The following is a 17,916-nucleotide window of genomic DNA, read 5'->3' as shown; positions in this document are numbered from 1 at the left end:
GAACGTTGCTCGGGAAGCCATTGGATTTCTAGATGATGTAGCATCTGGATTGTTCTTGCCCACTCATTGTATTTCTACCTAGAAACTATTAAGGAAAGAAGATAAAGCTAAAAACAAACTGCCTTTTTTTTTGAGGGGTCTTTTCCCAAGTAATTCAGACCTATTTCTGTATTTCTTGTGAACTTCTCACATGCCTCCATTAGGCTAAACTCCTCCGCGAAACGCTTTTACTATCAAGAGATCCTGTGAATTCTGGTAATAGGTTCTAGGACACACGTAGGAAAATGGCTTGTTTTATGCTCACTCTGCAGTTTATATCTTTAGTGGATTATTTATAGGGAGCTTTATACCTTAGTAGTTTTTCTTGTGCTGCAAACTATTGCTCAGATCCAAATTCAACATTGGCTTCTGAGAAGGACAGTGGGGGGAATTTTGCATACAAATGTGAAATAATTCGACTTGAAGAATTCATGGAAAAGAACTTTGCTGGGCCTCGAGTCAGTGAGATTCATATGGAAAAAATCCTAGGAATTCTCTGTTGAGGACATGAGAGTAAGATCAAGAGGGCCTGGACATTTAGGAATTTGTCTCGGGCCATAAGAAACTCTGGAATCCTCACTTCCAATAAATTTCCATTAAGTTAGCAGTGAATGTCCGGATGATTGTTATTTTAGCTAACCAAGAGGCATTGCTTTTTATTTTTTACTTATTTTTTTAAAGTTTATTTTATTTATTTATTTTGAGAGAGAGAGAGAGCACGGGGGGTGGGGGGGGTAGGGGGAGAGAGGGAGAGAGAGGATCCCAAGTAGGCTCCTCACTGTCAGTGCAGAGCCTAATGCGGGCCTCGAACTCACCAACCACAAGATCATGACATGAGCTGAAATTAAGAGTCTGATGCTTAACTGACTGTGCTGTTGCTATTTATTTAGTTTTTAATGTTTATTTATTTTTGAGAGAAAGAGAGAGACAGAGCTCCAGGGGGAGGGGGGTGGGCAGAGAGAGAGGGAGACACGGAATCCGAAGCAGGCTCCAGGCTCCGAGCTGTCAGCACAGAGCCCGACGTGGGGCTCGAACTCACGAACCGTGAGATCGTGACCTGAGCCGAAGTCGGACGCTTAACCAACTGGGCTGTTGCTCTTTAGATGTGGCAGCATGGTGTGTAGCTGTGTTTGTGCATCTCACATTCGCCTGCTTTACAGGCCAGCGTGCTAGGGCGGTGATTCTTGGTCACTTAGAGAACTGGCTATAGCTCCAGCCTCCTCTGCAGAGAATCTGAATCATCAGATCTTGGGTGGGGACCAAGATGTCTTGGTGTTTACATTCAAAGCACCCCTAGTATTTCTATCCCCGGAGGCCTGCAGAGTGTACCCTTGGGAAGGGAGAAAAATGTGAAACCCTACTTGCCTTCATGGAGCTCACAGCCTACATGGCTGTGACATGAAGCCATGGACATGAAGCCATCACTATAATCCCATATGGTCTGAGTTACTTAAAATGCTGTGTGTGCGATGTACATGGCTACCGTTTCCTTCTATTTATCAGGGAAATATTTTTTTAGTATAGTTTGTTGTCAGATTGGCTTCCATACAACACCCAGTGCTCATCCCAACTGGTGCCCTCCTCAATGCCCATCGCCCACTTTCCCCTCTCCCTCACCCCCCATCAACCCTCAGTTCTCTGTATTTAAGGGTCTCTTATGGTTTGCCTCCCTCCCTCTCTGTTTGTAACTTTTTTCTCCTTCCCCTCCTCCCTGGTCTTCTGTTAAGTTTCTCAGGATCCACATAGGAGTGAAAACATATGGTGTCTGTCTTTCTTTGTGTGGCTTATTTCACTTAGCATCACACTCTCCAGTTCTATCCACGTTGCTACAAAGGGCCGTATTTCATTCTTTCTCATTGCCACATAGTACTCCATTGTGTATATAAACCACAATTTCTTTATCCATTCATCAGTTGATGGACATTTCGGCTCTTTCCATCATTTGGCTATTGTTGAGAGTGCTGCTATAAACATTGGGGTACAAGTGCCCCTATGCATCAGCACTCCTGTATCCCTTGGGTAAATTCCTAGCAGTGCTATTGCTGGGTCATAGGGTAGATCTGTTTTCAATTTTTTGAAGAAACTCCACAGTTTTCCAGAGCAGCTGCACCAGTTTCCTTCCCACCAACAGTGCAAGAGGTTTCCCGTTTCTCCACATCCTCTCCGGCATCTGTAGTCTCCTGATTTGTTCATTTTAGCCACTCTGACCGGTGTGAGGTGGTATCTCACTGTGGCTTTGATTTGTATTTCTATCAGGGAAATATTTAAATAAACTAGTAAACATAGACATTCCCTGGATATGCATACACCCGCACACCTAATTTGGAGGAAGGGGGCAATATTGTTGGAAACAGACCGCAGCAGACTTTGAGATGAAGCGAAAGTGTTTTGAACTTAATTTGGAAAGAAACAGGTAGCCCAGGTTTGAGACTGTAACCACATCAATTCCAGGGTCCAGCCTCCTTAGTGCGGCATTCAGAGCCCTCTGTGAACTACCATCCCAGCCCTAGCTTGAGCCTTTTCCTGTTCTCCCTGAGCAGTGAGCTACTTGACGTCTTCTTGCTCCCCGCTACCTCTGCCTGGAATCAATGATCTTACCCCCTTTCTTCACTTGGCAGCTTTTGCTTGCCTTCTCACTCTTTCTGGAAGCTTCTCCCGGCTCCCAGTTGGTGCTCAGCACTGCCTGGAAGCTGTTGCACCCTACTTCTATCTTTAACACCTTCCTTATTTTATTGAGAATATTAGTGTGTGTGCATTTCCTCCACTAGATGTTAAGCAACCCCAGAGCAGTGGTTTCTCTCCTCTTGTGTTTGACTTGCCAGCCCCATTGTACCTGGCACACAGGCGGTGCTCCATAAATGTCTGCAGTGAGGTTGATCGATGTCAACATCAAACAGAAAGCAAATAAGGAACTCCATCTTGAGTTTTCTTTCAGCTGGATTCTGCTAGAAAGGATTCTGCACACTCTTGTGCCAGTGGGTCCTAAGTGCCAGAGGGATGTGCGATACCTAGAAGCCTGGGGTCCAGCAGTCACAGAGGGGTCCTGAAATTCCCGCCGTACAGGTGCCCAAGCAATAGGCAATCGGTGGTCTGTTGAAGAGAGAGGACAACGAGGAAGAGGGCTCCGCCAGGTTCTCTGTTTTCTGGTTGCAACATTTCCCTTTCGATTGGCGTGGCTTCTATTGAAATGATGCACTCTTGTATTTTTGCCAAGAGTGGCTGTGTGCTAGCATAGCTTTTCTCTCCCACAAAATGGTTGCTGCCCTTTGGTCACTTGTAGACAACGCTTGCTTCATTTTGTGAGTGAATGAAAAAGGAAGACAGCACTGAGTGAGTTTGGGTGAATAAAACAACAAATAAAACCTTGGGTTGGTGTCAGTTATTAGGAAGTCTTATCTCATTTGAGTGGAATGAGATTGAGATAAGTTCTTTGGAAACCATCTCTAAAAATAAGAATAAAAGGGCCTGCCATCTTGTGAACCTTACATTTTTCATAGTTTTCTTGCATTTTATTTTGCTGCACCGCTTATAGCTTCAGCTGGTAAAGGAGAAAACATCCAGGCTTTGGTTCTGTTCTCTAAGCTCTTTAACCAGTCGGCCAGAGGCAAGGAGACAAAAACAATTTAGTTTTACTCTCCCACATTCCAAAAATAACTTTAGTAATACCCTCTTTGGTTATCTTAAAAGTACCCAGTGGATGCTTTTATCCTAAAGTAGCAGTGCCTGATTGTTGGGGGGAACTTATGACTGCTATTTAGCAACTAAATGCCCGGTGACTCATTCACTTTGTGGTGCAGGAAAATTCTTTCCATGGAAAACACAGGAGGGAGGGAATCTCTCTGAACCACTATGTAGTATTTTCCTTTAGGAAAGGCTTCTCTGAAAATGAATAGGCACCAACTGTCACTCTGTTAGCTTAGTCTCTAAAGCTGCCAGAGAGCCTTTCTAAATCAGGTTTTCTGTGCACTTTATCCACCGACGTATACAGGAATGTTCAGAACTGTAATAGGGGCCAGTTTGGTTAATAAATCTCAGGATTAAAAACGGTCATCCCGAGTAAGAGAGAAGCTGAACTAATTGCATTTACAATATCGGGAACCTTGAGGTAGGATTGGATTTGGACTAGAAACCCAGTGGTGTTTTTCTGTCTCATTCCAATCGGGAGAGAGGGACAGAGTGAGCGGCGGAAGGAAGGAGAAGGATGAGAGAGCCCTGTTCCCTTAGCTTTGAGCTGAATAACATGAAAGCGTCGGAGAGAAGTGCCTCGGTGCCTATGCAGCAAAAATACAATAAAATAAATTCACCTGCTAGGCTCACAACACAAAACTAACTCCACTTCTCTGAGGTTAATTTTGCTTGTCAGCGTCTCTTTACGAGCTCCGGGGGTGACTGGGGGGAGAGGGGCAGGAGCAGACAGGTGAAGTTTTGGTGCATGAAAACTGGGGACTGTCAACGACTCGGTCCCTGCTCCCTGCACCGCTCTTGAGCCCCGCCCATCTCCCTGGACTTGCGGGGCGTTGCTCTAATGCTTGGCTCCTGTGTATGAATGGAGGTTGGTAAAGCTGCTTCAAGGAGCACTTAGACTCCAGCTGGCTGCTGACTTAGGAAAAACATGACCCGTGGGGCTGCAGCGGGGGCAGGGAGCAGTGGGAGCAAAGTACGTTTTGTAGAAAAGACGATTCAGGGGTTGGAGGGGACTTAGCCCTTCCCGGCTGAGACACTCAAGCTATTAATAGTAAAGCCCTGAGTCACAGATGTAGGAATGTCACAGCTGCTCGAGATCTGCTACTGTTACCCATCAGAAAACCAGCAGGAAAGGGCCTCCCCACCCCACTAAACCTCACGTTGGCTATAAACAACCTCCCAGGCAGGTTGCTTGACTTCATTCCTTTCTGTTACCCTGGCTCTCTTAGACCCAACACGTTACAATATTTGCAGTAAATACAGTCTAATACTGGCTGTGCATTCCAGTTGGGAAAGATGTGTTGGCCATCTGCTGTTCTCCCCGAGTGGGGCTGCGTCTGCCTTTTTGTCTCTTGCTCGTCACGTTTCTCCCACGTGGTGGAGATGTGTAACGTGGGGCCCGGGCTGGGGGTGGGGCCGGAGGATCTGGGTTCGGGAGACAGGTGCTGGATTGGGGTGGGCGTGGACTTTGGGAACCCAGAAGCCCCCTGCTCTTCGGAGACTGACCTGTGACCCCGTGGGTCAGAAATCCAAAGCCTTGTCAGCAGCCAGTGCGGCTGCGCGCCGGGCTCGGGGGCTTGAGGGGCGCGGGTGTGGCTGTTTGCCGCCGACTTTGCGGATAGTGTCCCTCCGGCTCGCATACACATATCCGAGGGGCTTGTCTAGAAAACGCTAATGAAGTGGAGAGAAGGTGGAAGTCGGAATCCTACCTAACTGGATAAGTCAGATTTTTGCTTCGATCCTGAATATGATCCTGGAAGGAACTGAATCCTGAAAGATCCTCTTCCCGGGCTGGCTCTCATTGTCTCGATCCCCTCCGGCTTCTGTCCCCCATTCAGGAAAACCAAGGAGGGGGGTGGGGACGGGGAGCCGGGCTGGGAGGCACCGGGGGCGGGGGCGGGGGAGGGGAGCGCCAGAGCCAATCTTCACTCATTATAGTTGAGCCTCCAAAGTTGAAGAAAATGAGCTTGGAGTCACTAGCATTATTTCTCGATTTTTCTACTACGGTTAATTTTATTTATTCCGTGTGTCCGAACGAAGCCGGAATAAGAATAGGGAGCAGCGGTGATAGGAAACTAATGAGCTAACAATTGACTAGTTTTATTGAAACAGTCCCTTGGCCGTTCCTCGGCCCCCCTCTTCTGGCAATGATTTATCAGGCTCCGGGAAGGGAGCGTTTTGTTGCCCGTTCTCCCGGGCCTGGGCTCGAGGAATGCAAAGTGGTGTCAGTGACCAGAGATTAGGACAGTGGAATTTTGCATTTGTTACGGCAGCAGCTGCTGTAGCGAGAGGTTTCGGCTCAAGGGCAGAGTCCCCGAGCTGGGCGCGGCCGCCACTCGGCGGCGATCGCGGGGCGGGCGCGGGAGCTCGGCCCCCCGGGATGGGGGCGGGATTTTAGAAAGAAGCCCCAGACCCCGCGAGTGGATGCGAGGGGCTTTTCCTCGCAGCGTCTGCACCGCGGATCTGTCCGCCCAGGAGCGCTCCCGCTCCCAGACTTTACTGCTGTTTCTTTCGGCGCTGCTCGCCAGAGGACCCGGTTGCCATGGTGAAGGAGAAAGGTAATTATAAATATCGATCCCTGTGCATGGTTGCAGGAGTTGCAATGGTGCTGCGGGGCTCGGCCACCTCATGGGGGACGATCAGTCGAAAGCCAGGCAGACATATTCTTGGGGCGAGACCCTCTGTATTGTGAAGTCATTAAGAACCTTTAATTTAGCCGCGGCGTCTGAAGCGCATCCTATTTCTGGAGTGTTTGTACAGCTGAGCTCCTTAATGTGTGTCTCTTTTGATTTGGAATTGCATCTTGAATGTTTCGCTGTGTTTGAGAGTTGCCTTCCTGCGCCCCCCCCCGCGGCGTAGAGCGAGCCTTCATTCTCTTCCTCACCACCCGCCCCCCTCAAATCAATAAGTTACTAACGATGTGTAACGAAGGGGTCCTTTTGCCAGATTTGTGTCGTGTTGGGACATGACCCGGCCTAGCTGGGACCGGCTGAGCAGAGAAGCGGGCTGTTTGGAGGGTCTCAGGTGTGCTGTTTTAATCCCCTGGCCTTCCCACGGTATCCCTGATCACCCCTCCAGACACCTTTGTGAAGGATGCGCTCGCAAAGGTGGCAAATCAGGTGGGGAGGAGAATGTCAAAAGGGAGAAGGCAGGGCACTCCGCGCAGGTGTGCGTTATTTTTTGAACTGGGTGTGGTCCTGAATTGTAAATTTTTCATAATTGAATTCTAGTTTAAATTATTAGCTTATCTGAAAAATGTAAAAAGAACACAGCAATCCTTGGTTTTAATGATCCAACTAATACCTAAAATATATCTTAAGAAAGTGAAATGCTACAGAATAGAGAGCGAAAAGTGGAAGCGTCTTGCCCCTACCCTGTCCACCTCAATTCCCCCTTATCATTCATCAATATTGTGTATCCTTCTAGAGAGGTTAAGAGAGAGAGAGGGAGAGAGTCAGAAGGAGTATAAAAACGGACCATTCTGTCATTTTTCTGTGGCTTGATTGTTCCCCCCTCTTAATAATATGTCTTAGGGACCTTAAACACATGATTTTAAAATGTGAGTAACCACCCTTTAATTTTGCTCTTTGGTAAGCTTGGATTTATTCTGCCACGCTCTCTTGCTGTGGGACATGACTTTCTCCGTCAACACGGATGTCTGTTCTTTTGGGGCTTCCTTGAACCATTTCAATGATGCATCTGCATCCGTTTTCACTGAGAGCCCCTACACGGAGTAACTTTGAGGTAAACACGCCAAACGCAAATGGATTCTTGTTGCTGGAAACTCAGTTTGGTTTTGTTATACTAACGGATGGCTGGAGAAATGGGGTCATGACAGCTAACCGTGCTAAGGCTGCACCTTGGGACAAAGAGAAACATGGTTCTGCTCTATCCATTCTGCTCCTGTGTGTCTTTAATAATCTCTTGAATTAGCTTTGGTCTTTCACTGAGGAGGTGGTAATCGAGTGAAATGTCTTGGTGTGAATAAAGATGCTTCTAATGATGTTCCGTCTCTTTGGGGGATGTTTTCAGGAACTTTCAGAGTAGCATAAACAGATGCTGACATTTCATAAAGGCCAGGGTTCTCTGTTTGTACCTTCCACCCGACTAGAATAACCCCAGCCCTGATCTCTGTTGCTCATGGATTGGAGTTTGTTTCCCCAATATAAGTAATTTGTGGGTGATGGGAAAGGGGATTACAAAAGCCGCTTCTTGATTCCATTCCCACGGAGCCCAAGAAAGCCCCAGACCTGCTCTAAACCACGGATCAGGGATCCCCAAAGAGCAACTGCTTTTCTGAGTCATTGCAGGTGTCCCCAAACTCAGATGGATCGGCTGGGCTCACGCTCACTTTACAAGTGAGTAGCCACTTTCTAACTGGAACGTGGGCATGGGCCACTGAGAGGTCACATACGAGTACTATCTTTGCCCTTAGCCACCGATTCAAGGCTGTTCCTTTTTTATTTTGAGGTCTGTGCCAGTCCGTGCTGCCACCTCCCAGCTCTCCGATTGCACCAACCTCAGCCAACAACAGAGGAAGGCAGGATGTGGGGCAGGTACACAAGAGATTCTGTGGAAAGAAAGCTACCACCATAGCTTTTAAAGTGAGACGGGCACAGGGGAGCACGTGGTCCAGGCATTCATCCTGGAGAGGAGAAAACGGGGGTTCAGAAAGGGTCAGGAAATTGTTCAGGGTCAACACAGCGGGTGGTTGGACCAAGGGTTCATCCTCTGTGTTCCATCAGATGGCGTGCGTGGAGCGGTGACTGCACTTAGGACAGTGTGTGGACGTCCGCTGGCTCTCTCGCTAGATGGTGAGCCCCTCTGAAGCAGCACCGCGTCTCCATCTGTAATTTTCTCGTGCACAGCTTACCTAGTATCTGCCCATCCTAGATTCTCAACAGTTGAAACAGACTGGCTTGTGCTCAGAGGTGGGACCCGAACCTTTGTCTTCTCCATCCCCGGACTCTTCTAGTCCTCTCCGTTTCCTCTTGCTCCCAGAGACGCCTCGCTTCTTCCTCCCGGAGCTGACACAGGTCTCCCCTGAGCAGGTTTAGTTCATGGCACGTCCATCCTGAGGAACGCGGGGGCCCTTGTGAAGGAGTGATAGTGGATGCTGCGTTGTGCTCACCACTTAGGATGGCTTGGCTCGCATTGGTTCGAGCCCTTATTTTCTCTCCTGGGTAAAGTTTGCATGTATCTGGTTTGGGGTTGACCCTGACGGGAGAGAAAGGTTGCTTGTAGATAACACCTCTCCTAGTGTGGAATAGCATTTGCTGATACATGTGGACCCTCGCTATCTTTTCTTCTGCTAACCGGTCGCCTGTCCACTTCCAGTTGTAGACGCTTATTGATCCCGGAATCCTGATGAAATGGTTATTTCTCTGATGTGTTCAAGGACGCCTTACCCTTGCTGCATCCTGTGACAGATGAGCAGGAGAGTTTGGCGGGTTTATCAGTCAATATGTGCCTTCCTGAATACGCTCTCATCGACCTAAGCTCCAGAGGCCCACTCTCCCCATTTAAAAGCTCTAATTGTCTAGCTTCTGTGTGTGTTCTAGTGCCCGCTTTAAAAGTACGAAAGGGATTTATGATTTTTGTCAGAGAAAACAAGAATAAACCCTAGAGATTGAGTTATGTGAACACTCATCTGATTTAAATAATAAGGGAGGCTTATGGTTTGGAAACCATGTGAGAGAATGAGAATTCAGCAGTGAGGGAGACACATCAAGGTAAATAGAGTTTTACATTTGGGCACACCATTTTTTGTTTGGTTTCTGAGAATGTTGGGTGGCTCAACCTGCTCTTAAGGTAGAGTGGGACCCAGTGAAGCTCCCTTCAGTCCACCCTCGAGGGAGAAATGTGTACTCTCCACCTGACATTCAGGTGAATGGGAGACACACACACACACACACACACACACACACACAGGGCAATCTTGTTTCTTGGTAGCTTCTGAGAACAGTGGTGTTTGTGTCTCCAATGTGTCCTACAGACTGGCACCAAAGTAATCCTCTCAGGGCACCGATGTCCTCATATTTCCGGCTCAAAAACCTAAATGAGTGACAAGGTAAGATTCAGAGCTTCCTACTGATCATTGAGGATTCCTCAAGTCCTTAAATTACCTCCTCCACACCCCTGACCAAGCCCATCTTGTTTTAGTCTTATTTTTAATGTTATTATATCCACTGGTTATTGAACACATACTAAATGGCAGGCTTTGTGTTGAGAGCTTTAAATACACGGTCTCTAATCTCTCAACCGTCAAGGTCAGTCAGTGGTATTCCTCCCCTTTAATATATGAGGAAGGGAAGGCTCGCGGGAGTTTAGAAACCTGCCAGAGATCACTTAGCTGGAACGTAGAGAAGCTGATTTTCTACCCAGTCCTATCTGGCTCCCAAACCTCTGCTAATTGTACTTCTCCCCTTCTCCCCACATTGGTCCTATTTGAGTCATCATGGAGGCCATTTCCTCCCTCCAGCCTGTGTCACGCTGCCCCTTTGGCCCTTGCGGGAAATACCTATATTCTCCTTTTCTGTATTTGTCAAAGACCTAATTCCAGTACAGCTTCCTTCTAATGCTTCTCAAGGGCCCATCCCTTCTGTAAATTCTTCTAGAATTACTCTGTACACCTAAGTAAACTCCGGGAAAATGAAACAACAGCTGAATCACCTGTGCGACTTAAGAAAGTGCTGTCTCCTCAAGTATTTGTTGACTTCGTATACAGTCTTGTAAAAAACCTTTACAGGCGTCTAGTGTTGCTGCCTCTAGTGGTATCTGCCCCCCCCCCAGCCCTCCCCGAAACACACAGCCACTACCCACTCAGGTGCGTGCACACTGCCTGATGTAATTGAAATCCGTTTCTGTTCCATCTCTGGGGAGGTCTGAGAACAGTAGATCTTTCTCTGTGGTGTAGCTATTCCTCATGTCCGAGTTGCCCCTCAGGCCTCTTTTTGGTGTTTAACAGCCTCTTTTCGGTTCAGTTTTCCAACTCGGCTTCCCAGATTAATGCTTAATGCCCCTCCCCTCCCCACTCCTGGGCTTGTCTAGCTTCTTCACTGTTTCCTTAACTTGAAAAGCCCCAAGCTTTTCACCAATGACAACGATACTTCCTAAACAAGGTCTAAAGAGAAGCCGTCTATTAAGGGAGACAACCTGATGTTACAGGTTTTGGAATAAATGGTCTTGATGGGTGACTTATGCACGCAACTCGGTTTTGAACTTTGCGTCTTTGGAAGGAAGGAAGCTCCAGTCGTATTCCACCTTAGAGGAAAAAAAAATCCAAGTGTGAACTGCTCTTACTATGATCTAAATGAAAGTGCTACTGTCATCGGAAGTAGACTCTGCCCAGCCTACCTTCACTACAGTAGGGCTGTCCAGATACTGGGACTTCCAAAGCTACGGAAAAGAATTTCACATTAAAAAAATAATAAACCCATTTCCCTGTGCCATCTACCCACAGATGTCTAAAAGATGTTTACCCAGAAATTCAAGAAGACTTCATTTCTATAATTGGAGTTGAGGCTGCACATATAAGTAAATCTAAGAGGAGGAACACAGTGACTTAAATTTACCTGGAGCTCTTGAGAACGATTTTTGATGAGGGAGTGGAGTTAAGAACATGGAGACAGTGAGCATCTAAGCTGCAGGTTGAGCCAGCCACTCCCAGACTTTGGGTGGCCCTGCCTCTTGCCTCTGTAATTACCCAGTCAGGTGGCTAGAAAGCATAAAACAGCTTGTACTCCATCACAAACACCCTCTTTTACAGAACAACAAATGGACTTTTCCAAATTCCCACAGCAACGACCTCCTAAGGTAGACTCACCCGACCAAGATGCAAATCTCATCTGATTCACTTTGAGGAGGCGACCCTCTGTGTGACCTCATATTCACGGCCCTTGGGGGGCAAGAAGGAGAGTCCTGATATTGTCTCTAGTGTGCCAAGGTCAAAATGCCGAGTGTTTTCCTGAGCCAGCATTAGAGAGCCAGAGAACTTTTCAGAAGGTTCAGTGATCGGTGAGTGGTGCAGATTTCTCCCATTGTGGTTGAGCCTGATCTGGGCACACCACAGTAGAAACCAGCCAGCTTCCTATTTCATTGTGTGTTGGCCTGATGGTGACTCATACTGAGAGGTATGTTTATCCCAAATTGGCAGGAGCTGTGTATTCAAGGGCAAATTTTGTTAACACTGGGGAGGGTGAATATTTGTATGCCTGACCTCTTTTCTTTGAAACATTGTATTTGTGTTCACATTGACATGATTAATGCTATTATGGCCCAGTGTGCCCTAGGGGGCACAAGGAGCTAGTTTCTATGCCCTAATGCAATCAAACAGGCTGATTTGTTTGACTATTTGGACTTAACCGTGAAGATCCTGGCTTTCTTAATACTTCCGGCAAATTACTGCCTAGGCCAGTGATCCACAAACATTAGCAGGCATCAGAACCACCCGGAGAGATTGTGAAAACACGGATTTCTGCACCCCGCTCCCAGAGTTTTTGATTCAGTAGGTTTGGAGAACGGCTTGAGGTTTTGCAGTTCTAGCAGTTCCTAGGCGGTATTGATGCTCTTGGTCCAGGGACCACACTTTGACATGGTCTAGCTAATCCACCGTTTCTGTGGGTAAAAGGATCAGCCTTTCAAGCAGGTAAGTGAGAACTTTTCTGCAAGTAGCCTCTCCATTCCATTTCGCTAACCGTGCACAGAAGTCAAAGAGAAAGCCAAGACACTTATTCTCGACGCCTCTCCTACAGTGTAGAATGAGGCTATATAGTGCGTGATAAACCGGGCCTCCTGTGAGATTCGGGTGGGCAGATACTGCTGTCAGCCTAGGACATTGGTTGGGCAGAGGGTGGGCGGGGTGGGTGTGGGACGAAGGTAACCAAAGCACCTCTTCCCAGGAGTGACTGGGGCTCAGCCTGGCTTGGAGAAGGCGGCACTGATTTGCAGTCAAGCACAGGAGTGCCACTCCGCAGGCATTAATCCTAATCCCCAAAGGGCCAGGTGAGCCTTCTCACTGGGGTTTTAGAGCTCTTTAGAGACCTTTGGTAAAAGATGGCTTCAGTAGACGTCTTGGCTCACAAAGGCTACAACTTCCTGTTTGGTCTTCGAGGAGCTAAAATCTATTATTGAGGCGCGGAGTGTTTTACTCACCCCCACTCTAGCTCCTCTATATTCTAGCTGTCTGTATTCTTTCTGTTGTTGCCCGTTATGTGAAACATTGTGAAGAAAGACGTTTAAGAAAAATTAAGAACGACCGGAAGTTGGTAGCAAAGGATGGCAAGGTTATTTCACAGCGGAGTGGCTGGTGGGAGGGTACCCCTCAGAAAAATGGCGGGGGCTGTGGGTTCCCAGGTCCATGGAGGGTCCAGTAAGTAACACATGGGATGTACGAGTGTCTACTGGACTGCTGTCTATGCGCCATTCACGGGAACCCTGTCTGGACAGCCACCAAAGAAGAGAGTTTTGGGGGCAATGGCGAGAGCGGTTTCTGCTGGACTGAAGTCCAGTTGTGCTGTACCTGCTCATGTGGAAGATACAACTAGTTCTGCCATCTGCAAAGGTCCCCACCTGAAACGATGAACCGTAGCTTATTGATCACATCACAGACTTTTGAAGGCCTACACTCTGCAAGGCGTTTTGGGAGTTGCCTGATACGCTGAAAAGTTCCTACCTTCAGTAGGTTAATGAATTAGCCGGTGCTGGAAGGGGTGCTGACTGAAGAACGCAAATCAAGGGGAAATAAGGCAGTAGGATGGGTATAAAACAATATTCTTTGGGGGTTCAAAGGAAGAGTTGTGTTTCGAAGGAATAAAAAAAAAAAAGCTGTCTAGGGGGCGCCTGGGTGGCGCAGTCGGTTAAGCGTCCGACTTCAGCCAGGTCACGATCTCGCGGTCCGTGAGTTCGAGCCCCGCGTCGGGCTCTGGGCTGATGGCTCAGAGCCTGGAGCCTGTTTCCGATTCTGTGTCTCCCTCTCTCTGCCCCTCCCCCGTTCATGCTCTGTCTCTCTCTGTCCCAAAAATAAATAAACATTGGGAAAAAAAAATAGAAAAGGGAGTATTGAAGATTGGCCTTGAGGGGTTCTGTATATTTCTTATGGTTAGGGATGGCATTTAATTCAATTTGTATCCACAACACGGTGTCTTCTCCATAGTAAGTGCTCACTGATGTTGAATGAACTAATACATGAATGAATGGTATGTATAGGTGGGGGAGATGGTTATATTTATTTAAATGTATGTCTGGAACCTGGGATGCCTGGGTGGCTCAGTCGGTTAAGCCTCTGACTCTTGATATCGGCGCAGGTCGTGATCTCACAGTTGTGGGATCAAGCCCCGTGTCAGGCTCTGTGCTGACAGTGGAGTCTGCTTGGGATTCTCTCTCCCTCCACCCCTTTCCCCTGCTCACACTCTCTCTCTCCCTCAAAATAAATAAACTTTAAAAAATAAAAAATTTGGGGGGCGCCTGGGTGGCTCAGTCGGTTAAGCATCCGACTTCGGCTCAGGTCGTGATCTCGCGGTCTGTGAGTTCGAGCCCCGCCTCGGGCTCTGTGCTGACAGCTTGGAGCCTGGAGCCTGTTTCGGATTCTGTGTCTCCCACTTTCTCTCTCCTCCCCCACTCATGCTCTGTCTCTCTCTTCTCAAAAATAAGTAAACGCTAAAAAAAATTGTTTTTAATTAAAAAAATAATAAATAATAATAAATTGTTTTCAAAAAATGTGTAGAACCCAATAAGAGGTACGCCATCAAGAATACAAACAAACAAAATACAGTTCTTGACCTGAATGCACTCGTATTCTAGCAAGGAACATAGACAAGGAAAGAGGTAGTTATGGTGCAATGTGAAATATATTTGGCAGAGAACTATTAAAGTAGCATGGGACCCCAGTGCAGGGAGTGATTAATTCCACTGAGAGGTCATAGCAGGCTAGGCTTTGAAGGATGAATAACAGTACAACTAGTAGATGAAGAGGAAATGAGAGGTGGTCGAATTGGCAAAAACAGAAGCAATGAAGCACAACCTCTGTCTGAGGAAAGACAGCCAGCTGGGTCTGGCCAGAGCATCTAATCGGTCACTTAGTACAGTGATGGACACAAGCAAGGGGGAACAGAGGGCTTTGTGGGTCAGAATAAGTTGAGGACTGGGCACCTGGGTGGCTCAGTCGGTTAAGCATCCGACTTTGATTCGAGTCATGATCTCACAGTTCGTGAGTTCAAGCTCCACGTCAAGTTCTGTGCTGACGGCTCAGAGCCAGGAGCCTGCTTTGGATTCTGTATCTCCCTCTCTCTCTGCCCCTTCCCCACTTCGTGCTCTGTCTCTCTCTCTCAAGAATAAATAAATATGTTTTAAGAATTAAACAAAAAAAAGAAGGAGTCCAGGATCTGGTTCAAACCAGAGATTGTACAGGCAGATGCCTCCAGTTAGGCAGGTGACCTAACTGAGTGGAGACTGGGGCAAACCAGACCGCGTGGCCCTTGAAAGAGAGAAACTACTCTGTTGCTCCCACCCACTTCTCAGTGGGAGACATCCACCAAGTGGCCAGAGCTTCCAATTTTCAAGACTGACCAGAAATAGGCATTTTTCTGTAAAATCTCCGGATGTTTAAATGTTGGCAAATGATGCAACTTTCTCTTCAAACACAACGACGACAAAAAAGTCTTTGTGTGGGCCAAACGAAACACGTCTGTGGGCAGGACTCAGCCTCAGGGCCTCCAGGTTGTGGTCTGGGGTTTAAAACACCACTCACCAAATCTAACCACAGCAGGGAGTGTGTTTGCACACATTAGGACCCAGGACTCCTGCGCATATGCATAGCAATGACTAAAATAAAAGTCACGTGAAACGATACATTTACTCTATATTCTATCTTTTTTATTTACTTTTTTTCACGTTTATCTTGAGAGAGAGAGAGAGCGAGAGCGAGCACGTGAGCAAGTGTGCATGAGGAGGGGAGGGGCAGAGAAAGAGAGGAAGAATCTCAAGCAGACTCCACACTGTCCGTGTAGAACCCAATGCCCGGCTGGATCTCACAACCGTGAGATCCCGACCTGAGCCAAAACCAAGACTTGGATGCTTACCCAACTGAGCCACCCAGGCACCTTATTCTCTTCTAGTTTTAAAATACACTGGTCATAATCCGTTGAACTGATTTCATGTTTCATTAGGTCAAAGTGAAGTTTGAAAACCTAAAGTTTTGTTGGATGAAGACAGAATAAGGTACTTTCCTGGGCACCCCATTTCTGTCTTGGATACTCGTACGATGGGTGTGCTTTGGTGAAGTTGGGTTTCTTCCCTTGCAGCTGGAAAAGTTTTGACAACATAACCGTAGAATCTTTTAGCGATCGTTTTATCCTCAACAGATGTTGGCCAGAATTTGGTGTCCTCTTTTTGGGCGCTTGAAACAATTAAGACTTGACCCCGCTGCTAAATGCCGAGTAAAATGCTACTTGGCTCAAGTTTAGCAGCAAAGCCAAAGGAAACCCCTGTTTAGGCCTCATCAGCTTCTAAGCCTGGTATTTCTGGAACTGCTTTTTCATTTAGCCCTATTTTTCTACATCACCACTTCCTGTCACCTTGCTCACTGGGTTTCCTTGGTTTTGCATCTCAGCCAAGGAGAGAAGGGCAAGTTCAGGGCTGGCACAGCCTGTCGGGCATCGTCTCACCCACCATCAGTGCAGCCGCTCTTCTGCTTCGTCTGTGGGGCACCGTGTGCTATATACATAGCATCCGTGTTTGACATATCTGAGCGCTTCCAGAAATACTGTAGTTTGGGGGCTTTGGAGAGAAGTCACCCCTCACTCAGGAACGTCTGAGAGCTGAGTTGTGATAGCAAGCCTTCAGCATAGCAGGAAAGTCGTGGTCCTTCTTCCGGTTCAGGACACTTCTGCCATCACTCCCGTCTCGAGTGAGAGGCACCCCTGCAGTGTGCAACAGGACTCTCAGTGAGCTGGGACTTTCGAAACAAGAGGCCAAGTGTGGCCTCTTGCCATCGGAGGGAGCTGGTGTGACTGGAGACGCCCTCAGGGAAAGGCCACGCCCACCGCGAAAGCCACACAACCGCAGGGCGGAGGCGCTAATATTGTGGGTTTGCATAATAAGTGGGCAGAGAAGGCAGAGCCGAAACATGAATCAAGCCAACAAGGCCAGACAGAGAGCTGCAGCTTGCTAGCACCGAGGGAAGCCGATACAAACTATTAGGCAGGGGGCCGGTACCGTGCAAGCAATCTGGGGGCATTTGGAGAGGTGGGAAAGCCCTTTTGTTACACAGCCTGTGCGTCGCTTCCCTCCAGGGCGCTGTTCTGATCCTCCTGTAGTGGAGCAGGACCCTCTGGGGTTGTGCAGCCCGTAGGCGGTACATCTTATTTACCTGGAGGCGGCGCGCTGCCCAGGGGTGAATGCTGGCAAACAGTATCAGATGAACACGTCTCCGCTGCTTACCTCCCAGAGGACAGGGAGCCAAACTCTTACCCTGCCGGAGATTCCATTTTTTCTTCAGTGAACAACGGTGCTGAGAATGCCCCCTTTTCTCTCCAGGTGGGGGAGGTTTGGTAAGCTATCTGATGAGTTTAAGCATGGGAAAGCCTTATTGCTGTGTCTGCAACAAAAAACCCGCTTAAAAAAATAATAACAGGGGCGCCTGGGTGGCTCAGTCGGTTAAGTGTCCGACTTCGGCTCAGGTCACGATCTCACAGTTTGTGAGTTCGAGCCCCACATCGGGCTCTGTGCTGACAGCTCGGAGCTTGGAGCCTGCTTCGGATTTTGTGCCTCCCTCTCTCTCTGCCCCTCCCCTGCTCACAATCTGTCTCTCTCTCAAAAAAAGAAAAAAGAGAAAAAAAGAAATGTAGTGTTGAAGGCCAGAAAAACACCAAACGTTGAACACATCTGCCTGTGGGGCAGGACGAGGAGTAGAGTGTTGCCGTCATGCATTGGAAACATATTTGGTTTTTTATGAATATAGGCGTATTTAGTCTCTTAAACTTTGATAAAACAATAAAAACACTGGAGAAAAACCGTTCGACCATCTCCACATTTTATTGTCAGGATTAATTTAAATGAGATGATATCTGCAAAGGCTTCAAACATGGATCTTGCAGTAGGTGCTCAATAAAGTGAATGAAGGTCAGTTGACCTGGAGAGTTTTTTTTTAAAGTAGCAGGGTAGGTACACAGTCCAGAGCGAAAGGGAATGGCCCAA

General features: G+C 47.7%; 1 protein-coding gene across 26 annotated transcripts in view; it reads left to right on the top strand.

Moving 5' to 3' along the window:
• Positions 1-17,916, top strand: part of ABLIM1 (actin binding LIM protein 1) — a 219,703-nt gene that overhangs the window by 45,237 nt on the left and 156,550 nt on the right. Inside the window, exon 1 of one of the 26 annotated variants that reach the window (XM_040486544.1) lies at positions 6,028-6,281. The exons of the other annotated variants lie outside the window; for them this stretch is intronic. Coding sequence (XP_040342478.1) covers positions 6,266-6,281 — 16 coding nt within the window. The 5' untranslated portion in view covers positions 6,028-6,265. Of the gene's footprint in view, positions 1-6,027; positions 6,282-17,916 lie in introns of those variants that run through there. 26 annotated transcript variants of the gene reach the window in all.

The sequence above is a fragment of the Herpailurus yagouaroundi genome, unplaced genomic scaffold, assembly GCF_014898765.1.
Source record: "Herpailurus yagouaroundi ecotype Mexico unplaced genomic scaffold, PumYag 163, whole genome shotgun sequence".
NCBI classification, from domain to species: Eukaryota; Metazoa; Chordata; class Mammalia; order Carnivora; family Felidae; genus Herpailurus; species Herpailurus yagouaroundi.
Note: the sequence above shows the minus strand (reverse complement) of the source record. Positions and strands in the feature narration are given on the sequence as shown.